Source organism: Anopheles cruzii, chromosome 3 (genome assembly GCF_943734635.1).
Source record: "Anopheles cruzii chromosome 3, idAnoCruzAS_RS32_06, whole genome shotgun sequence".
Taxonomy (NCBI): domain Eukaryota; kingdom Metazoa; phylum Arthropoda; class Insecta; order Diptera; family Culicidae; genus Anopheles; species Anopheles cruzii.
The window spans coordinates 31623144-31648259 of record NC_069145.1 but is presented as its reverse complement, the minus strand read 5'-3'; the positions used below and the strand labels follow the sequence as shown (position 1 = coordinate 31648259).

The 25116-nt window shown below is 55.0% G+C and overlaps 1 protein-coding gene across 3 annotated transcripts in view; it reads right to left on the bottom strand.

Annotated features, from left to right (window-relative positions):
* Positions 1-11063: 11063 nt before the first annotated feature.
* The window catches only part of LOC128272440 (twitchin), a 32531-nt gene continuing 18478 nt past the window's right edge, over positions 11064-25116 (bottom strand). For all 3 annotated transcript variants that reach the window (XM_053010251.1, XM_053010250.1, XM_053010252.1), the window contains 5 exons: positions 24843-25116; positions 24472-24777; positions 12425-24409; positions 12056-12358; positions 11064-11984 (listed from right to left, as the gene is read on the bottom strand). The exon at positions 24843-25116 is cut by the window's right edge and continues 8 nt beyond it. In XM_053010251.1, the coding sequence (XP_052866211.1) occupies positions 11356-11984; positions 12056-12358; positions 12425-24409; positions 24472-24777; positions 24843-25116 (13497 nt within the window). In that variant the 3' untranslated portion in view covers positions 11064-11355. The remainder of the gene's footprint in view (positions 11985-12055; positions 12359-12424; positions 24410-24471; positions 24778-24842) is intronic.

Below are 25116 nucleotides of genomic sequence, written 5' to 3'. Positions count from 1 at the left end.
GAAAGGGCGAAAATTACTGTTTTATCTGAAAAATCTTGAGAACGTAATGCTTTTCATTTTAATCAACATTATTGCCTGCATGCACCCGAAAGGAACGGAAAATATTGCGCATTTGTTCGGCCCGTTCCTATCATCGAAAGCACCCATTACTGCAAATGCTAAATTGCAAACACTATACGAAAAAGAGTAACTGCCGAGCGCGTGCGATGCGTGCGTAAATCCGCCAACGATTCATTATTTGCTATCTGGATACAACGGCAAACAAAACGGCAGCCGGAAACACAGTGCGCATAACAAAGCACGATTGTTTGCCGGCAAACCGGAGCCCAGCCAAGACCATATGAATAAATTTGACGAGAAACGAAGACGACCGTGCATACAAAAACCACGCACAAAATGGTTACACAATTCCGGTGGCTCTCGCGGAGCCGTTTCTCGAGTGCTCCTCCCCGCTGGGTGTCATTTATCTTGACGATTCCCATGTAATATCGTCTATATTGTTATCTTGCAAGAAAAAGATACATTCAAATCCCCCAGACGGCAAGCGGCCGATCGCTCTGTTGTTCCATAAATATGTGATGCTACCTTACGGGCGGGATTTGTGTACTTCGCAGCCCGGCAAGCCTAATGCAACGACAATAATGAAGGTAACGGTAGTGCAGTTGCAGAAGTAGATCGAGTGTCTGTCCTGTTCCCTAGCCTGCTGTCTTCCGTCGAATGCGAGCATTCATTCTTGGCAGGTTTTTTTAACTGGATTCAACCCTCATGATTGATGCTACTCGCTTCTAATCCTCAATTCGTACAAATTGTGTCCATTAAAGTTAGTGCACTAGAATCTAAACTTATGAAAGTAATTTATGTGACTTGTGTGAAAAAGGAACTCATAAAAAGATTTTTATGTTGCAGAAACACCATCCAGCCGCAGAAGAAAACCGACCACTTATTATGCATCTCGGCCGTTGGCTCGATCGAATTTATCATCAAAACTGGAGAGCTTGCGTCATGGAGGATAGTTGTGAACATTGGCCTTTACGGTGGTATCCTTTCATCGCCGTATCAGATGGAGTGAAATTTATATGATTTTTATGCTTATTGGAGCTTAGCTCTGGTAGCTTACCAACACACAAATAAACTATTACTTGCGACAAGCAAAATCATACGGCGAAAATCCTTCGGAACCGTACCGCCGGTCCGCATCCAGCGGGCGGCCTGCTGGACAGTTCTCCGAAATCACAAAAGTTGGGTGGCTTACGTTGGCTTAAAAGTTAGTACGTCCACTAAGCCACACGCCACCCAATCCATTTTCGCCCCTAGCGCCCCTTTCGGTAATGGGCTGGAGTAAATATTTAAATAGGACATTTGCGGATGCGAGAGGACGGCCACGAAGGGGCGCTACGCCCCATTTATCTATGGCATCTACGCAGCGGTACCAGCAAAAAGGAGACAAAAAAATAAAAAAAAATCAGACCCATTCGCAGTCCGCCCCCGGGGGCGACTGGCGGCTGGTTTTCGTTAGGCAAATGAAGCGAAGAGATTTATAGTTTGCTTGCTAATGAGTTGAAAAATGGGTCGTTTATGGCTCATTGGCTGCGACTAGGTACCGGTGCTCCCCGGATTGGCGTAGGCTCTTCCCTAGTGGCGTAGGAAATGCGAGAAAGTATTACTACACAATGGGCCGCTAGTATTGCTCGGTGGCCGCCGCCGATCCCGGGCGAGCCATTGATACGAAACAGTAGAAACAATAACATTTTCCGGCGTGTCTCGTTCCGGCGAAGAATAACCACGGCGTGGCGCTTAGGCTTCGGTCTCTATTGTTTCCGTACAATCTCACAAAAGCTGAAGCGCCACCAGATTCGCCGGCAGAAAGAGTTCGCCTTCTGCGCTGCACCTGATGAATGGCGTTAGGGATGGTGCACCGATCTGGTGGCTGCACCAACATCGGGCGGAGTTTTCGTAACCAACGCCGTCGTCGGTTTTTGTAGCATATCAATCCATCATCTCAGAAGCACCTCGGTCTGAAGTAAAATTTGGTACACTTTTCTATTGCATCGCGGGTAGGATTAGTGTGCGCCAGGAGCGCAACTTTTCCGCATATCAGGATCGTTACACGGCGCGAGCATCCCTTCGGTTCAGAGGCTTCATTCATTCGAAGTACCGCGCGAAGGTGGTGCTATCAGAAAATCATAAATGCAAGGAAGGCACAAAAACACGTGTCGGTTACATACCGCTTGGGATTGGAAGGATTTACTTTACTCACAACCAGTACCGGGATTTAGTGCGGTGAGTTTAATATTATTAATAATAATAAAGTGAGTAACAAATATAAGGTAGGAGTTGATGCTTCAAAATCATCCTTGTAACTTGTGGGATATAGGATAAGTCTGGCCGCACGGTTCGTGATCGATATTTTCGAGTTGAGACGTTTCGTGAGAAGGATTGTTAGAAAAAAACTCCTGAAAACATGATATTTCGTTGCAAGATAACTAGTCAACGTCAACTACTCAAGTCATTGGAGCTTAAACGCTACTTCGAGGAAGACGTTTCATAAAAAAGGAAGTAGAAACATTCCAATTTTTTTTTCTGAATTTGTTAAACAATTTATGGAAATTTGAAAAAATCGTGTCAAATCGTAGTCAATTGTGTTGCTCTAAAAAAGACGTGTTGTTAACGTTACTTATTAAACTGAATTTGGCTAAAAAAATGGCTAGTTTACAGATTATTTGAAGAATACTCAAAGTCAACATCTTTTAGGCCGCAACATCCACTGCGTCACGTTCAACTCCTTGATATGCCCAGTTGTTGTCCTTTGTTTGACTAGTTGAAGCAATAAAGTAGGTTAATATGTTTGGTAGGTACGATAAAGAAGGTTAATATGATACAAAACAAACGACTCTATCGTACCTAGTAACGGACCCACGTAAGACTAAAGCCACGTGAATCCGAAAGCTGCCCAACCAGAAGGCTCAAATCACTGGCCGAACAGGCTCATACCGCGTCGGTCACAATTCAATCACAGCTCAACTTCATAACTTCGCCGCCACCCAACCTGTCTGGTCCTGTCCGCCCGTCGTTCGCGGCCGTGCTACGTGCCCAGCACGGGTGTCCTGGAAACTACCGCAAAAAGTACGTGACGAGCGTTAAGGAGGTTTGGCGTATTTAATTACATTCCGATCCCGAAAAGCCACATCACGCCGCCACATCGCCACCTGGCCCGGGTGTCTGTTTCCGATATTCATGATCGTCGCCGCCGCCGCCGTCGGGAAGCACCCCACCGGCGGACCGCCACGGACTGTGTCGCGTGGTCATCCGCGTTAATCGATAGCGAAATGATGCGGTTAAAATCTCAATCAACTCCAATCGAAATGCCTTTCAACGCCCGTTACACTCCGGGTGATGTGGTGGGCCGGAGGGAACCTAGCGACAACCGCCGACAGTCCCGCGGCCCGTCTCCCGGGGGTCCCAGCACGTAGTCGAACGGGGGCTTTGCGGTTCATTGAACCTGCGCGGTCCGCGTGACAAGACCCGGCGGCATCGCCGGGTGACGGTTCGACGCCAAGACGCCGCGCCGGGTCCTCGATGCCGGCTGAGTCGAGCTTATTAAATCATTAAGCTACAGGTTGTGGCCAAGGAGCGATTAATAACTCGATTGGGCTCGTCATTCCTCGGCAACCCGACTCGGCCCAGCTGAGTGGCGCTCGTTCTGGGGTTTGCCGCCCAGAACGCGTCCCCGCGCGGGAAGCCCACTCCCCAAGGCTTTACTTCTGATTGACAGCTGCCGTAGAGTGGCGTGGCTGCAACTTGCTGCAAGCGCATGCACCGCCAGCGCGGCCGTTGGAGAATAAAAACAGTTACCAACCGACCGTCCGCCTGCCGCCGAGGACGGTAAACAGTTCAGCATATCTACCAGACGTGTAGCAATATTTGCATAGCGATTAACCTGTGCAAACATTGCACAAACGATGCGAAAACGCCACCGACGACGATGACGACCGCGTGGAAGACACGAAGCTGTTGCTGCTGCTGATGGATGCCAATGAAAGTGCACTACGCAGTGGAAGTTTCCTGGCGATTGGCTAAAAGTGACTGGCCGGCCGCTCTGGGCCGGGCAACACCACTTCACGGCACAAGACACGCAAAATTAATTAACTTTCATTAAGCGATCATTACGCGTTGGTGCGTCTTTGCGGTCCGTGCGTGATCGACACGAAACGATCGCTCGGCTTGACTACGTCGAAGACCGCTTCGAAAGCGATCGAAAGTGAGTGGCAGGTGAGAATGCTGAGAAGACCGTACACATTGTATGCTCAAGTAATGGCTCTCTACAAGAGGGACTGTGAGTCATGAAGTGTGAAAAATATCCAGTATGTGTGGAGATTGCAAAGCACATTGCAATACTACAGGTTGATAATTGATGTCTATTTTAGAAAGATCTGTTTTAAATTCATCACCTTTAAAAGTTATTGCTATCGTTGTTAACTTTCAATACCTTTCAATCAGATCTAATAATTATGTCTATCAGTTTGCATAAGTGGCGGCCAAATAATATTTGTTGATATCTACAAAGTCATCCACTGATGAGCTCGTAGAGATTAAAGAATGTCTTCCGAAAAAAAACCCTGCTTCACTTCGGTTTTTCCGAACACTTTGAGAATTTTTAATAATTCCATTCATTGCAATCAAATACGGAAAACTTAGCTTTTCTACAATCAACACATCATTCACTGTGCGCTACGTGACACGGATTTGGGGGTATTTCTTTCGATTGATGAGTTGCTTGTCTGATTCTAGGTGTCTGCAAAACAGTGTTTCCGCTTCTTCGCTCCGGTTTTAACAAGCTTTCTTCAGACTTGTGTCGGGATGCGCCCTATTTCAGTCTATACTCAAACATAACACCATACTGCGCTTAAAATGCAAAGCGTTTTGAAAAGAAACACACCAACAAACGGCGTCTCCATCGTTCACAAATTCTCACGCATCAGTTCTTCGGCAGTCCATGTCTGGGTCTGGAAATACTGCAAATCTTACAAAATAAGCTACTTTGTGGCATGAGCCGTTCATGTCGAGGCGCGCCGGGTTTTCCATCCATCGCACCCATCGCAAAGTAACAGACACGCAGCCAGACATGCTGAATTTTAGTTTTCCACTGAAACGTGACTTTTGGGCAAAAACTTAAGTGGCAAACGGAAGGGGTCACCATCCAGCAAACGTCGATCATGACGATTCGTCCACGATAGCTGCCCGGTTTTCTGTCTAGATGATAAGAGAACACTTATTTGCCATTCTCAGCAACTCTCTCTTCTTTTTGCTCTATTTAACAGCACTGAGTTTCAAAACTGCAGACCAAGCTTAATGGACCCAATCGAAAGGACGTTGAAGCTAATGACGAGAGAAAACCCTTTCGTAATGATTGAAAAGTGTGAAAATATCATCGCGTACCAAGACGACGAAAAAAGTTAATTTATTTTACCTCTTGCCATGCTTAATTACGCTTTAGAATAAATTGTAAGAGAGAAGATGTTCGAGAATAAAGAATAGAATATCAACCTTTAAAAAGAACACGCTGCTACGAATCAGCTTTTAATTTCTATTCCAGCTGGACGCGGAATGCAATGGTTCACAATAATTAACTCATTCCCACAACGAGCTCGTGACGCAAAATAATTATTGCATTCATTTCTAATTATGCACCTGACCACGCAACATACGACCACAGCACCAGGGTCATCAGAAATGGACAAACAAATAACATACCAGGCTGAGGCTGAGGCGAGAGAGAGAGCGCCACGCACAGACTGATTACAGAACGGCAAACCGGACGCACTTAAAAAGATTGCCATCCCGAGGGATAGCAAAATCATTACGTAACTAACGGAATCGAGGGGATTCCTTCTGATGTTGTCCCGCAACGTTAGCTCCAGACTGCCGTTGCGTACCGTAGGTTCAACCTTTCCTTTCGCTTCGGCCATAATATTCGCATGTTTATTCGCCAGGCACTTTGTGGGATTTGCAAGTGTTGTAATCTTAAACGGGGGAACAAGTTGAAGTAATGAAGTGTTGGCGGCGGGCATTGAAAAGCGCTTTTTCGATCAATCAAACATCTCTGACACATCGCGCGAGTCATAAATTCCGATTGTGTGTGCGAAAAGTGGTTTGATCCAATCCACCTAGTCACCGCCGGTGGGTCTTTGGCCTTACTATTGGTTTGCGACGATTTGTATGCCAGGAATTTAATCCGCATGCGAACATAACGATTGATACAGTAACCCCATTTGATGAGTATCCCTTCGGCATCCCCAGTGCCGCTTCGTAATTTCAAACCTTTTGAGCATAGCCGAACCCGAATGAAAAAGTCAATTCGGAATGATTCATGTAACAACCGAATTGAGAAGAGAGAAAAAAGATAATTTATGCTTTGCCTTTCACAAATATTTAAATACTGCTTAAAGGGTTGCCAACGTGCCCGTTCAAGGCACACGACGAAAACACATCGAACGAATACCTTGATGCTATGATTTATGTTCTCTCTTTGCCGTTCGGCCGATACTCGTTGGTGTCGCGGTTCTCGGTCGGGCCTTAGTTCTTATGCTACAAGTCGAAGATGTCACCGGTGCTTAGGCCGCAGGTAAATTGCGCCAACTGGACGAGAATGCCTGCACCATAAGCAGCATAAGAAGCATGCATTAATCCGACCTTTTCCCATTCGGTAGACAAATTTATGCACTTCGCCAATAAAGATATCAGCGTACGCTCCGTCGGACGTTCGGTAAATCAATAGAATTCCTTAATCGGATTCTTGTTCAGAGGCATCACTTCTTAAACAGCCAATACCGTCTTGGTGCATTTTACAAACATTTATTTTAGTTTATTGGACTGACAAAACCTGAGCTCGTATCAGTTCGAATGTTGATTAAATGAAGTAATAATCGATTTCTCTGCTGTCTGCCTCAAATCATCATTTTATTTCATAAAACCCCACTGACCGTAGAAGACTTTCTTCAGTCCATTAAATCTAACGGTTCCTCTAACAGACACAACCCAAACAAAGTCAGTTCCATCAACAACGCGTCGTAACGCTAAACATGGCAGTCCGGTGGCTCAGCTCATTTGAATTGCTCACGTGATCATGATCGTTGCCCTAACGACATGGCTAAGGCAACACGACCACTGCCGGAGGCGGTTGGTCGTCCGTCACTCGTCGCGGTCCCGATGCACCTGGTGCTGCACGAAGAGTGCATGCGGATCCAAAAAACCCAAACCCTATTGACAGACGCTTCAGTGCGACTAGTTCGGAAGTCAAACAGTGGCCCGAACTTCAAACCCAACCGTCGGCATCGTTCTTACGGCGCGCGCTCGAGATGGTTGCGTTCCTGTACGCCCGGGTCCAGGCCCCTATTTTCGAAAAATATGCAAATGTTGATTGACGCATGATGGATCGTGGCCTTGGCTATGCCGCGGTGGCATGGGGCCGCGTGCTGATCAATTCTCGGCCGTGGTTCGTGATCCATCTGATTTCGGTGGAGCCGATGGAGGACCAGACCGTCCAGATTGCTCGACCGAGAGTTCGTCGAACTTTCGATTTCTGGGGATTCGTGGAGCGTGTTTCTTTGGATGTTTCTAGCTTCACACACCCGCCTCCGAACCCGCCGTCGGCTCCATGCGAGAGGGGCACTCGTAGGAGTTACGACTTGCCGCCACCACCACCACCAGCTTCCAATCCGAGTGGTTCGATGATTGACAGATGCTACGGAGCGCGCTAGAACCCTATTTTTTTTTAAATCCAACTGTAAAGCTTAGCATACCTCTTCCGCCATTCTTCACGCGGGGTCCGCTCGCTGGCCGTGCGTTTAAATACTCGACATAAAACTCGGGCTGACGGATTACGATCCGAAAGCATCGATACCGCAGCACCGGCGGACATATTAAATTTGCATATTTCGTAGCCAATAAAAGCCAAGTTCATATGGATATTCCTGATTCGGTTGTGATTTGGTTTTGAACGTTTTTTTACCGGTCCGATTCAAGCAGTTGCAATGTTGAGGTCCAGCTGTGATTTGCTGAACCAATTCAAACACTTACAGCGTAACAATTGGCTTTCGAGTTTGTATTTCAAATGAATTTACAAACCCAACCTGCCCTGCCCTGGTGGCATCTCCGTCTCAGATGGCGTGCCCAACCCAAGGGCCCTTATTTTGAGGCTACAATTTTCATTAAAACAACATCCAACCCTTTCAAAGCTTCATTTACGGCGTACAAATGCTTAACAGCTCATTTAACGAAACCGCAAGCGGCGGCAAAAAACCGGCACTGCCGCTTAATAGCCCCTCACCGAGAAGCGTTTCGCCTCCAGGAAGCTCCACGGCGCAGTCATCATCATCATCGCAGTCGCAACAGAAACTGAGTCGCCAAACGCATATGAATGTGTATATAATTTAGGTCCGCACTCCTGTAATTTGGCCTTTTTTTTGGTTCTTGACGAATCACGCTAAATGCAACTCCACACGCAAATCGCCGCTGCCGGACGGACGGACGTGCCGTACCCTAGCCGCGGCACCGTCGTCAGCAGAGATCGTGATTTGGCTCGTTACCTTATCACGCAGTGCAGCACGCCCAAAATGATAACCGTTCAAGATTTTTCGACCCAAGGCTCTCGGAGTGCCGAAAAACCCGAACCACCGAACCATCATAAGCCGGCCGACGGCCGTTGAAGCGTGAATTCAAATCATGAACCTGGCTTGGCTTTTTTTCCAGAGCCTTTTGGCCGCGGGTTAAGCCCAGCCGCTCCCACTGACAGGACATAATTAATATCTTCCCCTCGTCGAGGATTAGTGATAATAACTTCAGCTTTAGCGCTGCGGCTTTCATGAGGCCGCGACAAGCCAACGGCGCACGGATGCATCCGTGCAGTGTGGTTGGTTGATCTACACCGTATTATTAATCTTTGGGACCGTATGTCCCCGGGGCGGTCGACCGAAAGGTAACTCAACGTAAAGTCAACGTGCACACGCGTGTGTGTTTCTCTTTTTTTTTTGTAGCATCGAGGCGAAAATCCTGTTTCCACCGGGGCCCGGTGCCCGGAGCTCGAGTCTGATCCCGTTCCCCACGAAAGCTGAACATCCTGGCACGGCGAAGGATGGCCCTGTGGACTCTGGAGGAGACTTTTTGTTAATGCGTTTGTCACGAAAGATAACTTTGGTCACTCGCCACCCTCCCTCTCTCCCGAGGTCGTTTGGCACGGCACTGAATCCTCGGGTGAAGTCAATTTTAAATTGGCAACAGCTAAACCGGAACCGGAGCAGAACGGGTGAAAAAACTAAGAGGACAGCACAACAAATCTTAAGCCGATTGTACCGACCATCCCTGTGTGCCCAAGCCACCTTCCCCTGACGTTGACGATGATGTTTCAATACCATTTTACATAAACCCGTTCCGTCCCGTGTCGGTGATGGCTGTTTGGTCCTGCCTTTACAAGCCCCCGGCTCTAAACGTTGCCAACGACGGTTCCATCCGGCGACACCGGCAGGTTGGGCAGAAGGTGCAGGATTTATTTGCGTTCGGTTCTTGGAGCCGACCCGGTGCCGGGGCCAAGATCCGACAGTCTAACTTTATCTACAAATGGCACCTGAACGGCTGTCCCGAAACTTACCGGGCCCCCCGGAAAGTGCAATCTGTAAGTCATCGTGGAAAATTGTCCCCCTGATCGGACCCGGTCCCGGGACCCCGGTAGCCCCCGGAGCCCCGGCGAGGAATCGCCGACCATAACCGATGCGATTTCCGGTGTTTCCACCGCCAAGCTATCGATCGCCGTCCGTAACGATTGTAGCTTAATGGCTTCGGGAGCCGACAAAGTTTGATAATTAATGGTTGCTACGCTGTTAGGCTTCGGAGCGGCCGAAGGGGCGTCGATTGATCGACGTCAATGGCCAGGCACGCGGAGAACCGTGGTGCTGTTGTGGTTTGCCGGTCGTAGAGGATGGGTTGCTAATTTCCTTAAGTCCGGCCGGTCTCGAATGGCCCGGTCGGGTTGGGCGTTGGGTCGGCTACTGGTTCGGTGGTTGGGTGTAGCGAACTGTAGAATTTGAAAGACTTAAATGAGAGGTTCGATGCCAGAAGATGGCACTGGCCGTTCGGATGTTGCGCAGCGCTGTCGGGCATCCAGCAGGGTGAAGAACCAAAAACGAGATTTCGATACTACTTTAATTAATTAATTGTTGCGTAACAGCAAACAGGTTGTCGCAGTCGGAAAGGATTGAAATAATTGACTACATTTGTAGTATTATGGGCGGGTTAAAGTTTACATGTACCATTTGTCCTTTCATTGAAAATGTTTTTAAATATTTAAGTAATCTGTAGTCCATTTATATCCATTCTTACCCATTATACTACTGTGTTCAGAAACTACCCGTAATACATTTTTGGACTGTATTGTTTTACATACTGCTTTTGATTGTTTTGCGGCTCCATAAGAAACCTAGTGAGTTCCTTTACAATCAATGGGGGACTTCTGAGCCGCGATGTTTTTGATTAGATGGATGCGTTGTTCTTCAGTTGCTGTGGTGTCATGTTTTCAAACAAGCCTGTTCAAGGGTCCTGCAGAAGCTAATATTTGTGAAACTATTTGTGATATTGTCATAAAATTTGGCAAACATGTAAAAGACGTTGTTCTGTAGTGTATTAGTGACAAGTGACCGAAAGTTCGAAGTCGTCTCGAGCATCACCTATCTAGGGTCAGAGGGTAGTACCAACAATGACAAAACTGAGGAGATTCGTGCTAGGGTGCTAGCAGCCAACAGGTTAATCTGCAATCTGATGGAATTACTTCGCTCACATCTCGTGTCGAGACGGTTGACTTCATTCAAGGGACGATGGAGAAGCCGATACAACGGCGAACTGGACGCAATGTACGAAGTCTGAAACATATCGACCTCCCTCGAACGTGGCACGACTTACCAGTGAAAGGCTTTGTTGCCTTCCTAGCAAACACATTCACGGTTCCGTGAGCCAATTATGACATCAGCAATCCGGCATCCATTTTTTGCAAAATACTATTTTCTTTATTATTTGCAATAATTTACAAAAATTAAACTTAACAACTTTGCGATAACCAAATGATAAATTACGTAAAAAGGTTAAAAAAACTCTCCCTTACCCAGACGTCATGGCCCTCTCTTCTTTTCCCGCCCCCTTTTCCCCACCACAAATGGTTTGAATACATGAAACGAAAGGAAGAATCAAAAAACAAAATGGCTTGGCTTCGATACACTATCGCTTATCCGTTATCCGTTACAGCCTAAACATTTAACAGTAGTAGTCGATCGCGCTATACAGGTGACTGCGTCTCTACACAGGTGATTGCGCCTAGGCACTGACGTTAAGCGAGAACGAAGCCAGCGCATCACCGGCGCGCGTCACCACGCGCACCTGGTACTGGCCGATGTCCTCGAACGAGCACTTGGCCACCGAGAACGTGTACTTGTTGTCCTTCTTCACGAAGCGGTACCGATTGGATGACTCGTTGATCGGCTCGCCGTCCTTGTACCACTGCAGCTTCGACGGCGCCTCATAGGTTTCGCACGAGAACACCGCCTTCGCCCCGTCCAGGACACTTAGCGAGCCCGGGAACCGGGCGAACGTTGCCTTCTCCTTCTGCTCCTCTTGCGGCAGCACGGTGATGGTGCAGGAGCTGAAGCTCTCGCCTCCCTTATTGAACGCCTCGCACGTGTAGGTGCCGGCGTCCTCGGGGAAGACCTCGGCGATGTGCAGCGTGTGGATGTCACCGTCGCTCAGATACTCAAAGTCGGCCGAATTCTTGATCTCCCGGTTGTCGTGCAGCCAGATCACGTTGAACGGATCCGTGCACTTGATGCTACAGGAGATGAACACCTCGGAGCCGTCCGGATGGTAGCCGGACTCGGCGTGCTTCTGGATGACGGGTGCCTTGATCGGCACACCCTTGCCCTCGGGCCGGGCGGTGGACGTTGGACCCTCTGCAAAAGAGAAGAAGGATTAGGAGGAGCTGCTCAGGCGCCGCACAGCCACCGCAAGTCCGTCGACTCACTCTTCACGTCCAACGTGCACTGGGTGGACGATTCGCCCATCGAGTTCTTGGCCGTGCACACATACAAGCCCCGGTCCTCCGGGAACAGCTCGTTGATACGCAGGCTGGCGATACCGGATTTGTACTTGATGTCGATCACGTCGGACGAGGCCAGCTTCTTGCCGTCCTTGGTCCAGACGATCTGCGGCAGCGGATCGCCGCCGACGTGGCAGTTCAGCTGCAACGGTTCACCGTCCGCCGCCACCACATCCTTCAGCATCTTGCTGAACTCCGGCGGGTGCATCAGACTGTCAGATTGCAGCGCTGCAAAACAAGGAAACGTTAGCAGTGTGTCATGGATTGGAGATCGCTCCCCGTCGGTCAACTTACGCATCAGTTCGCGAGTGGAGTTCCTAGAGCGGGCCTCATTCACCGGAGCGCCCAGCCGGGAACCGGAGGATGCCGTTGAGGCCACCGGTTCCGGTTTCTTCAGGGTCGGTCTCTTCGTTTCCGCCTGTTTGGTGGCCTGAAGCGCCTCGGCACGGTGATCCTCGACGATCACGACACTGCTCGTTTCCGCCTTTCCGAGCGGGTTAACCGCCACGCACTTGTACTCGCCGCAATCGTCCACCTTGGTGTCGATGATCTCCATCGTGACCACACCGTCCGTGTGGGTCATCGTGTACTCGTACTTGCTCAGTTCGCGTCCATTCTTGTACCACTTCACCGTCGGCATCGGTTTGCCGGTGACGCAGCACAGCAGCTTACAGGTGTCGCGCATCTGCATGACACGTGGCCGGAGCGCGAACGTGAACGAAGGTGCCGAGTCGGCTTCCTCCTGCCAGAACGGCCGTGGGCTTGGTTCGCGCTTGCGGATCGTGAGCGTTTCCGGTTTGTAGATCGGCACCTGCTTCGACATCGGGTGCACATTTAGGAAGATCACCTCCTCGCGCGCACCGTAATGGTTCTCCGCCCGGATAATGTACTCGCCCCGATCGTCCAGCTTGACCCGGTTGATGATGAAGTAGTAGTCGTCGGCGGCGTACCGCTTCATGAACTTGACCGACTGCTTCAGCTCCTGGTTGTTGTGGTACCAGGTCAGCACGGGCGTTGCGACGCCGATCACGCGGCAGTAGAACTTGCAGCTCTGGCCCTCGTAGCAGAACGCGGACTGCGGACGAATCACGAACCGTGGTGCGGCCTGTCGCCGATCGACCGACGTTTCGATGATCTTGTACTTCTGGATCAGCAGTTTGCGTAGCGCCGAGTACTCCGACAGGCGACCCAGCGGCAACACGAACGATGCCCAGTTCTCGTACTTGCGGCGGATCAGATCACGGAGCTGCTTGTAGCGCTCGATCGAGATCACCGAGGTCGAGCTGTTGTACGTGTCGCTCAGCCACGCGTGCGCCAGACATTCGTGCGCCGTCATGCGCTTCTCCTTCGTCTTGATCAGCAGCCGCCGGATAAAGTCCTTGCACTCTTCCGACACGTCCCGGAACGCGACCTCGTCAAACTCCCACGTGCCCTGCTTGATGTTCTTCAGCGTGTCGATGTCGGTTTCACCGGCAAACGGCGAAAGCCCGCTAACCAGCACGTACGCCAGGACACCGACGGCCCACATGTCCGTGTAGAAGCCAACGGGTTCGCGCTCGACGATCTCCGGGGCCGCAAACTCGGCCGTCCCGGTCGAGATCTTCACCATCTCGTTCGGGTTCAGCTTGGTCGCGAGCCCAAAGTCGATCAGCTTCACCTGGTTGGTGTTGCGCGTCTGGCACATCACGTTCTCCGGCTTGATGTCCAGGTGGATGATGTTCCGCTCGTGCATGTACCGGACGGCCTCGCAGATCTGCTTCATGTACTCGATGATCTCCTGCTCGCACATTCGGTAGCCCTCGGTCGTGATGCGCTCGAACAGCTCGCCCCCGGACAGGAACTCGTAGATCAGCACCATCTCGTCCTCGTCTTCGAACGCGTCGTGCAGGTGAATCAACTTCCGGTGGTGCAGCTGGTTCATGATATCGATCTCGCGCCGAATCAGCTCGCGTTCCGCGTTCGTCGAGACCGGGATGAACTTGGCCGCGAAGACGTTGCCCGTCTTGCGCTCGCGACACCGATGGACCACTCCGAACGCGCCGGTGCCGATCTCCTCCAGAATCTCGTACTGGTCGTACACGCTCTTGTTGGAGATCTCGACCGGTTTCGGGTGATACTTGGAGTACACGTCGAACACGTAGTCGTCGTAATCCGAGACGGCCTCCTTGCGGCCCTGGCGCTTCGGTTTGCCCTGCTCGTCCAGCTCGTACTTGACGCGCTTGGCCGGCTTGATGCCCAGGTCCTTCAGGCTGATCAGATCCGTCTGGTCCGACGGCTCCGACCGACCGTACACGTTCTCCGCGAACACGCGGAACTCGTACTGGTGTCCCGGCGATAGGTGTGGAATAATGAGCTGATTGAAGCGCGTCGTACCGGCCCGGATCCACGTCGACAGTGGGACTTCGCGCTTCTCGACGATGTAGTTCGTGATACTTGCGCCACCGTCCCACGCCGGCGGTAGCCAGCTGAGCGTAACGTGGTCCAGCCCAACCTGGTCGACGGTCAGGTTGCGTGGCTTGTCCGGCCGATCGCTGATCTGGATGCGGATGTCGGCCGTATCCTGGCCCAGCTCGTTCTCGATCGTGATCGTGTAGGTGCCCGAGTCGAGCTGCGAGCCATCGCGGATCGTCAACACCGTGTGGCGTTCGCGCGTCTCGATGTGGTAATGGCTTCCCGACTCGATCTGCTCGCCCTTCAGCGTCCAGTGACAGCGTGGCTTCGGGAATCCGGTGAACGGAATCTTGATCTCGATGTTTTCGCCATTGTCGAAGAACGCCGTATCGCGGAACCGCGGTGGAACGTTCAGCTTCGGCGGTGACTTGATGATGAGCGAAGCCTTCGTCGAGCGGACGCCACCTCGGTTCGCCGCCCGGCACGTATACTCGTCCGCATCCTCACCGAACACGTCGTTGATCGCCAGGTGGTGCGTATCGCCGTCGCTGTACATGTGGTACCTCGATCCGGAGCAGATCTCGCGCGCTCCCTTGTGCCAGGTAATGCGTGGCCGCGGTACACCCGTGATCTTGCACACAAACTCCACCCCACGGTTCTGGACGCACGTCAGGGTGTTGAGTGGTTTCACCACTTCCGGCGGGCGAACCACATCCGGATCTTCCACCTTAACCAGCTGCGACGCCTTGGAGAACTCCGAAACGCCAATCTCGTTCTGGGCAGCCACCCGGAACTCGTAATGGCGACCCTCGACCAGATTCGGGCTGTTGATCGTACAGATCACGCACAGCGTCGTGTTGACGCGCTGCCACGTGTCCGTGTCCTGTTCGCGCTTCTCGATCCAGTAGCCTTGGATGCGTGCGCCTCCGTCCGACACCGGCTTTTCCCACTCGAGGTTCACGAAGTCTCCTCCAACCTCGTGAATGATCGGAGTGCCCGGAGCCGACGGTAGGTCGTACGGTCCGCGTGCCTTGATCGGATCGACACCCTCCAGTGCCGCCCCGATACCATTCTCGTTGACGGCCGACACGCGGAACAGGTACTCGGAGCCCTCGATCAACCCCTTGATGATCAGCTGCGACTCCTTGATGTAGTTCGACACGATCAGCCAGTGCGGCGACTTGATGTCTCGCCGCTCCACGATGTAGTGCGTGATGCGGCGTCCACCGTCCGAGGTCGGTGGCTTCCACGAGACCGTGCACATGTTCTTCGTCACATGGCTGATCAGAAGCGGCCCAGTCGGGGGTCCCGGCAGCCCGGTTACGTGGACGTTCACATTGCACGAAACACTGCCGCTGTCGTTCTTGAAGTTCACCAGATAAACGCCCCGGTCCGAGTCGAGTACGTCGCGGATGTAGATCACGGCGTAGTCGTCGAAGACCGTATATTTGATGTGCTCCGTTTCGACCAACCGCTCGCGGTCCTTCGAGATGTTCACCTCCATCGGCTGGTCGCCGTGGAAGGCAAGCTTGATCTTCGCGTTGTCGCCCTTCACCAGGTACACGTCCGAAGGGATGTTCATCAGCTTCGGCGGTACGCCGATCTTGACCGAGCCGGTCGTGTGGACGACACCGACAAAGTTGAGCGCTTCGCAGGTATAGTCGCCCTCGTCCCGGTACGTCACGTTCGAGATGTGCAGCGTAAAGACTCCGTTCTTGCTTTCGAGCGCAAACTGGCCGCCGTGTGTGATTTCCTTGCCGTTGCGTAACCAGCGACACGTTGGTTCCGGTTTGCCGTGTGCCTCGCAGCTCAGCTCGACCGACTTGCCGAGCGGGACCAGAGCGAACTTGAGGCGCTTCACCCACTCGGGCTTCTCCGTGTCGAGCTGCTCGCCGATACGCACCGAGCGCGTTTCGGGCGACGGTGGCGACACGCCGTAGTTGTTGACGGCGTACGCCCGGAACTCGTACACGCCACCCTCGATCAGGTTCGTCACGGTCATCTCCGTCAACGGGATGTTGGCCTCGTTGCACTTGACCCAGCGGGCCCCGCCAATATCGCGCCGTTCGATGTAGTAGCCGAGGATGCGCGAACCACCGTCGCTGGCCGGCGTCGTCCAGCTCAGGTCGACGAAGCTCTTGCCGACCTTGACGACTGCCGGTGCGCCAGGTGCCGCCGGGGCCGTGATCTTGCCGTGGATCTTGAACTTCTTCGACGAGGCCGACGGTTTGCTTACACCGGCCGCGTTTTGGGCCCGTACCCGGAACTCGTACTCGCGACCCGGCAACAGATTGTACACCTGGTAGCTGGTGTCCTTGATCAGGAAGTTGTTCGTGATCCACGTGCTGTCCGTCACGTCCCGGTACTCGAACCGGTAGCCCTGTATCCGGGCACCGCCGTCCATGTGCGGGCGTTCCCACGCCACCGTCACGTAGCTCGCGTCCCAGTCCGAGACGCGCGGTGGATTCGGTGGATCCGGCACCGTGAACGGATAGCGCGCCACGATCGGTTCCTCCAGGATGAGCGGATCGCTCACGCCGTACTGGTTCTCGGCCCGAACACGGAAGTTGTACGGTTTGTTCGCCTCCATGCCCATGTTGTCGTAGTGTGTGCTGCGCACGAAACTACTCGCCTTCGTCCAGTAGCCGAGCGGTTCGTATCGCTCGACGATGTAGTTCGTGATCGGACTTCCGCCATCGTCCAGCGGTGTCTTCCATGCGAGCGTACACGATTCCGGCGTAATCTCCGACACCTCGAGCGGTCCGATCGGTGGCGACGGTTTGTCCACCACCAACACCCGGCAGGACGCCGTGTCCTTTCCGACGCAGTTCACCAGATGGATCGTGTAGCTGCCAGAGTCGATACGCCGCGAGTTGTCGTTCTTGAAGATTGCCTCCGTATCATTGATCGGCAGCTCGATGCGATCGTTGCGCGACACTTCGCTACCGTTCACCATCCAGATCGCGTTCGGACGCGGAGTGGCCGTGTACGGAACGATAATCTTGAACGGATCGCGCGCAATCACCAGAATGTCGCGCATTCCAATGTCCGAGGTGATCTTGGGTGCCGTGAACGCGGCGCTCACCATGATCGGATCCGAAGGGTTGCTGTAGGGGCTGGTGCCGGCCGCATTGACGGCCGCCACCCGGAACACGTACTCGTGGTTCTCCGACAGCCCCGTCACCTTGCACATCAGGTCCTTCAGCGTACCCTGCTGCACCTTCGACCAGTGGCCCTCCGTTGCCAGCTTCTTCTCGACGATGTAGTGCGTCACGGGCGATCCACCATTGCTGGCTGGCTTCGTCCACGAAACGGTAATGGTGTCCTCGGTCGTCTCGACCCGCACCGGGGTTCCCGGTTGCGAGGGCGGATCAAACGGATGCTTCGCAACGATCGAATCGGCCTGGGCCGCATCCGACTGCCCGTACTTGTTCTCCGCGTACACCCGGAAGTCGTACAGCTGGTTGAGGCGCAGGTTGCGAATCTTCAGGTACGTGGTCGTACAGTAACTGCTCACCTTCGTCCAGGCGTTCGAATTCTTGTCCTTCTTCTCCACCACGTAGTTGGTGACCGGCGAGCCACCATCATCCAGCGGGGCATTCCAGCAAAGCACCAAATGCTCGCCACCGTACGACTCCACGGAAATGTTCTCCGGTTTGGACGGTCGGTCCATGACGCGGACGTTGCACGTGGCAATGTCGTAACCGGACGGGTTCTTCAGCATCAACCGGTACTGGCGGGTGTCGGCGCGGACCGCCTTCACCACCACGATGCTGGCCGCTTCCTCGGTGAGCTGCGTGTGGAAGCGCTTGTCCCGGTCGTCCAGTGGTTCCTCGTTGGCGAACCACGACGCAACCGGCTTCGGGAACGCCGTGTACGGCACGTGGATGTTGAAGTCCTCACCCGCCCGCACGACAATGTCGCGTACGTTCCTTAGGTCCATCATAGGTTTGTTCGGTTGCTCCTGCAGCGTCACGGAGATACTCGGCCGCGATGGGTCTGACGCACCGATCTCGTTTACCGCCACCAACCGGAACTGATATTCCTTGCCCTCTTCGAGCCCCTCGACCCGGTACGACTGGTCGGTGATCAGGTCCGCCGGGCCGTTTGCATCCTTCCACGCTTCGTCGTCCTTCAACCGGTACTGCACGATGTATCCCTTGATGCGCTCCTTGGCGTCGCGGCGTAGGGTACGCCACGAGAGTGTCACCGCCGTGGCCGCAATCTTGTCGATCGACGGCGGGTCCGGCTGGTTCGGGCGCTTCCGCTGGTGTGACGCGGTGATAGGATCGGTCGGTTCGCTTGGCCGGCTGCAGCCCACCTCGTTGACCGTCTTGACACGGAACTCGTACCGGAAGCCCTCCATCAGGTCCGGGATCGTGTAGGTCGTGTTGGTCGTCGGGTAGTTGTTGACCTGCACCCACTCGCCGGTGCCCCGTTCGCGCTTCTCCACCAGGTAGCCGACGATGGGGCGCGTCTGGACGCGCGGCGGCTTCCACGCGATCGTACACGAGCTGGGCGTGTAGTCGGTGACGCTCGGCTTGTCGACCGGCTCCGGTGGGTCCGGGCTCTTCGGCTGGATCGGTTTGCTTTCGGTCGGCTCCGACGCACCGTAGATGTTTTCGGCCCGCACCCGGAACACATACTCGTGGTTCTCCGTCAGGTGCTTGACCGTGTGCGAGCACCGTGGCACCGTGCCGAACACCATCTTCCAGTTGTCCGACGGGAACTCCTTGTACTCGATGCTGTACCCCGTGATCTCCGACCCACCGTCATCGGCCGGTGCGTCCCAGTTCAGCGTCACACTGTCCTGGGTCGTCTCCAGTCCCGACACATACTTCGGAGGTTGCGGCCGATCGACGACGATCACTTCGAAGTCCTTCACATCCTCACCGTACTGGTTCGCCGCCCGGATTCGGTACGTGCCCGAGTCGTTCCGGGTGCTGTTGTCCACCCGGAACACCGTTTGCTCCATGTTGGTGTCGATCGAGACACGCGAAGTTTCCGGGATCTTCGCTCCGTCGCGTGACCATTCAACCGTCGGCAGCGGTGCACCCGTCAGTGGAATCGTGATTACGATCGGTTCACCCGCTCGCACCTTGATCGTCCGCTTACCGAAACTGTCCATGTTGAGGGCCGGCGCTTGTTGCATCGGCCGAGCCCAGCACTTGACGGACGTGTCGCTCGGATTGCCCTGGCCGGCCTGGTTGACGGCCGACACGCGATACTCGTACTGGTGCCCGCGGATTACGCCCGTGTCCGTGTACTCGATGTTCGGAACCGGATACTTGTTCGCCTGAATCCACCGTCCGGTGGCCAAGTCACGCCGTTCCACGATGTACCCGGAGATGCGCGATCCGCCATCGCTGATCGGGGGCTTCCAGGCGAGCGTAATCTGCTCGTACCCGCTGTCGATAATGTCCGGCTTTGTGGGCGGCCCAGGCACCACGAACTGGTCCTTCGCCACCACCGGGTGCCCGCTGGCCAGCCCATCCGAGCGACCCTGCAGGTTCTCGGCCATCACGCGGAACTCGTACTTGTTGCCCTTGTTCAGCCGCGGCACCACCGTGTGCGTGTACTTCGGATTGACGTACGCCACGGCCGGCACCCAGCCACCTCCGTGCGTGAGGTCCCGCTTCTCCACCACGTACCCGGTCAGTTCCGAGCCACCATTATCGGTCGGTGGTTTCCACGAAACCGTCACGCTCTTCTCGGTGATCTCCTCGTACACCATCGGGCCCTGCGGTGGGTCGGGCCGATCCAGCACGGTCAGCTGGAAGCTGCCCTCATCCTGGCCACTGGAGTTACTGATCACCAGCCGGTACGTGCCCGAGTCGCCGCGGTTACAGTTGACCGTGTGTACGATCGTGTGATGTCCGAGGGCCGTCATCGTGGTGCGTTTGTCCGTACTGACCGGCTTACCGTTCAGGGTCCATTCCACGTCCGGTACCGGTTCACCGGTGAACGCGATGTCCAGGTGGAAGATCAATCCCGCCTTCACCACCATGTCACGCAGCGGCGTTACAATCTTGGGCGCAATGAAACGCGAACGTGTCAACACGGCATCGGAAGCATCCGATGGTTCCGACTCGCCCGCTGCGTTCACCGCAATCACCCGGAACTCGTACTCGGTCTCGGTGGCCAGATCCGGAATCTGGAGGTCCCGCTTGATGCCGGGCACCCGGCCCGCATTGCTCCAGTACGGGCTGTCCTTCTCCTTCTTCTGCACGATGTACTCGGTTATGGCGGCGCCACCGTCCGACTTGGGCGGGTTCCACGCGATCGTGACCGAGTTGGCGTCCCAGTCGCGGACTTCCGGTTTCGGCGGTTGCGACGGCTCCTCGAAGTCTCGCTTCGCCACGATCGGGTGCCCACAGTCCAGGGGCTCCGATTCGCCGATCTCGTTGACCGCCTTCACGCGGAACGAGTAGCGCTTGTTGTGGATCAACCGCGAGATCTCGTTCACCAGGGACGTGCTCATGCCGGCGCTCGTCCATGTACCGCGCGACATGTCCATCTTCTCGATGACGTAATGCGTGATCGGAGCGCCACCGTCGTCCTTCGGAAGCTTCCACTCCAACCGGCAGCCCTCGGTCGTGATGTTCGTGATACGCAGCGGTCCCTCGGGCGGAGCCGGTTTGTCCAGCACCGTCACGTTGGCTGAGGCCGAGAACTCACCGCACTCGTTCTTCACCACCAGCGTGTACAGGCCGGTATCGTCACGCACGGAGAATGGAATCTCGAAGGATACCTCGTTGTTGTGTACCTCGCGGATGACACGCTGTGCCTCGGGAATGACGGCCCCGTTGCGCTTCCAGACGGCCGTCACCTGCGGCGATGCCTCCACGGAGATGTTGTACGCAATCTTCTTGCCCACCGGCACCACCAGGTCCTTGAGGGCGTTCTTGTTGAAGTGCGGCGGTACGAAGCGCGATCGGCAGACGACCGGTTCCGAGGGTTCGCTCGGATCACTGACGCCCGCCTTGTTGACGGCGCACACGCGGAACTCGTATTCTTCGTCCTTCGTAAGCTCCCGGATCTTGGCCGATGGCTTATACAGCTCCGTGAACTCCCCGGCAAACTTCCAGTCACCGTAGCGCGGTCGCTTCTCGACGATGTAGCTCGTGATCGGGGCGCCACCGTCCCGCTTCGGGATGGTCCACTCCAGGTCGACGTGCTCGTCGCTCCAATCGACGACGGTCGGTTTGCCGGGTTTGTCCGGCTTGCTGTACGGATCCTTCGCCGTGATCGGTTGCGTCGTCATCAGCGGTGTCGATTCGCCCTGCTTGTTGACGGCCCGCACCCGGAACTGGTACGAGTGGCCCTCGATCAGGTTGTCCGGCCGGATCTTGGTGGAGATCGTTTCGCCGACCGGCACCCAGCGCAGCTGATCCGTGTCCAGCTTCTCGACGACGTAGTGCATAATCTCCGACCCACCGTCGTCCTTCGGGGGGCGCCACATCAGCGTCACGCCCGTCTTCGACAGGTTCTCGAACCGTATCGGACCCTCGGGCGGTGCCGGCACGTCCAGGATGGTGACGTTCAGCGTCGCAATGTCCACCCCGTTCTTGTTCTTCGCCGTCAGCGTGTAGACGCCGCTATCGCCGCGCTTCACATCGATCACCCGCAGCTTCGTCCGGTAGTTTTCGTACACCACCTTGATCCGGTCCGTGTTGATGATCATGTTGTCCTTGTGGGACCACTCCTTCGCTGGGACCGGTTCGCCGCTGACCGGCACGTCAAACTCGAACGTCAGCCCCGCCCGGATCTTCACGTTCGACAGGTGGTTCCGGTCGATCTTAGGCGGCTGGTTCTTGCTGCGCGCCACATGCGACTCCGTCGGCCGGCTTGGGTCACCCTCGCCCGCCCGGTTAATGGCCCGGACGCGGAACTGGTACGCGGTACCCTCGATCAGGTCCGGCACCTGGGCGCTCGTGGCGGCCCCATCCGGTACCTCGACCGCCTTCTCCCAGTCGCTCGAGTATTTGCCCAGCTTCTCGATGACGTAGCCCGTGATCGGCGAGCCGCCATCGTTCTCCGGCGTTTTCCACTCCAGCTCCACGTAGTCCCGGTCGTAGTCCGTGATCGTGACCTGCTCCGGGCGATCGGGCGCCCGGTATGGGTTCTTCGCCAGCACCGAGTTCGCCATGGTCAGTGGCTCCGAGCGGCCCATCTTGTTGACGGCCCGCACCCGGAACTTGTACGTGTGGCCCTCGATCAGCCCGTCCACCTCCGCCCGGCATCGCGGGCCACCCGAGTCACCGGCGTACACCCAGGTACCCTTCACTTCGTCCAGCTTCTCGATGATGTAGTTATCGATCGGTAGACCACCGTCATCGGACGGGGGGCGCCACTCGAGCATCGCGGTGTTGGCCGTAATTTCTACCACCTTCAGCGGACCGCCCGGTGGGCTTGGCGCGTCCAATACCGTCACCTGGACGGTGGCCGTATCCTTGCCGTTTTCGTTCTCGGCGTCCAGCTGGTAGGTGCCGTTCTCTTCGCGCGTCGCCGAGCGAATCGTCAGCTTGGTGCTGTAGTCGTAGTTCTGGAGCTTGTACCGATCGGTCGGCTTCACTTCGCGCTTGTTGATCGACCAGCGGGTCGTCGGGACGGGTTCGCCCGAGACCTTCACGTCGAACACCACGTTGTTGCCGGCCTTGATGCGCACCTCAACCAGGTTCGTCCGATCAATCTTCGGTGGCTGGTTGCGGGGCTTGCAGATGATCGGTGGAGTCGCGTTGCTTGGTTCACTCGGACCGGCCCCGTTGACGGCACGCACCCGGAACTCGTACTTCTGGCCCTCGACCAGGTCCGGAACGGTCGCATCCGTAGCATCCGCCGGTACCGCCATCTTGCGTTCCCATTCGCCGTACTTGTCTTTCACCTCCACGATGTAGCCCGTGACGGGTGAACCTCCGTCGCTTACTGGCGGTTGCCAGGCAAGCTTCACAAAGTCCGTACCCCAGTCGGTGGCCTTACAATCGCGCGGTGCCGACGGTTCATCGTACGGATTCTTCGCGATAAAGTCACCGACCTGCTCCAACGCCTTCGATTCCCCTTCCGCGTTGATGGCGGCCACGCGGAACTTGTACTTCTTGCCATCCTGCAGCCCGCTAATGTCGGCGTTAGTTTCCACGCTCCGGGCGTGCGGAACCCACGCCTTGACGTCGTCATCGAACCGCTCGATCTGGTAGTACTCGATGTCGCACCCACCGTCATCCTTTGGGCGCTTCCACTTCAGCTTGCACGTCTCCTTCGTCACGTCCGACACGGCCAGCGGTCCTTCCGGTGCGCCCGGCTTATCAGTCACCGTCACCTGCACCAGCACGTGGTCCCGGCCGGACGAGTTGGTGGCCGTAATCTCGTAGTCACCCGAGTCGGCGCGGCTCGCCGGGCGCAAGATGAACTTGGAGTTGTAGTCCGTGTTCAGGATCTCCAGCCGTCGGTCGCCCCCGGTCACGATTGCCTTGTTGACGCGCCACTCGCACTTCGGTGCCGGTTCGCCGGCAACGGCCACATCGAACTTCAGCATCGAACCGGCCGAAATCGACAGATCGCGGATCGTGCGCCGGTCGATCTTGGGCGGCGCAAACCGCGGTTTCGCCGTAAACGTGCGGCTCGAGTCGGACGGCGGAGACGGGCCAGCCTTGTTGACGGCCACCACGCGGAACTGGTACTCGTTGCCCTCGACCAGCCCCCCAACGGTGGCGGTCGGATTGGGTGAGTTCGTCTCGATCGCCTTCTCCCAGATCGGGCTGTACTTGTCCTTCTTCTCGATGATGTATCCCGTGATCGGACTGCCACCATCGTCCGGCTCAGGCCACTTGAGCACGGCATGGTTCTCGGACCAGTCCACGACCGTCGGTGCGCTGGGTGTGTCGGGAACGGCTACAAACAAAGAAAACGATTAGAGCGTGAATTGACCTCAACGGACGGCAGCCAACACTCACAGAAGCTATCCTTCGCCACGACGGTTCCAGCGGTTTCCAACGGGTCCGATTCGCCCTCCGGATTGACGGCCTTCACGCGGAACTTGTACCGATGCCCTGGAACCAGGCCCTCCACCGGGAACTCCGTGATCGGGCCATCCGTTTTGCCCGCGTTCATCCAGATACCGTTGTCCGGATCGAACTTCTCGATGACGTAATGGTCAATCGGTACACCGCCATCATCTTTCGGTTTCTTCCACTCCAGCTTGCAGCTGTCCTTGGTCATGTCCTTCACCTCCAGTGGGCCCTCCGGAATGGCAGGTTTCGCTGAAAAGAGGGGGACGGGATTGTAGCACAAACCATGGCACCCTGGCTCAACACCCGTCACTTACATCTCACGGTGACCGTGATCTCCACCTGATCCGTTCCGAACTTGTTCGTCGCCTTGATGACGTACTTGCCCGAGTCGCGACGGTCCGGGTTCTGGTTGGCAAACTTGCTATTGTACGGCACATTGTCGATCGTGCGCGTCGTCGTCACCGTCACCATCCGATCGTTGATCGTCCAGTCCACGTCCGGTGCGGGTTCTCCCGCAATTTTCACATCGAAACCGAACGGTTCCCCGATGGCCACGCTCAGGTTCTTCAGGTTGCGACGATCGATCTT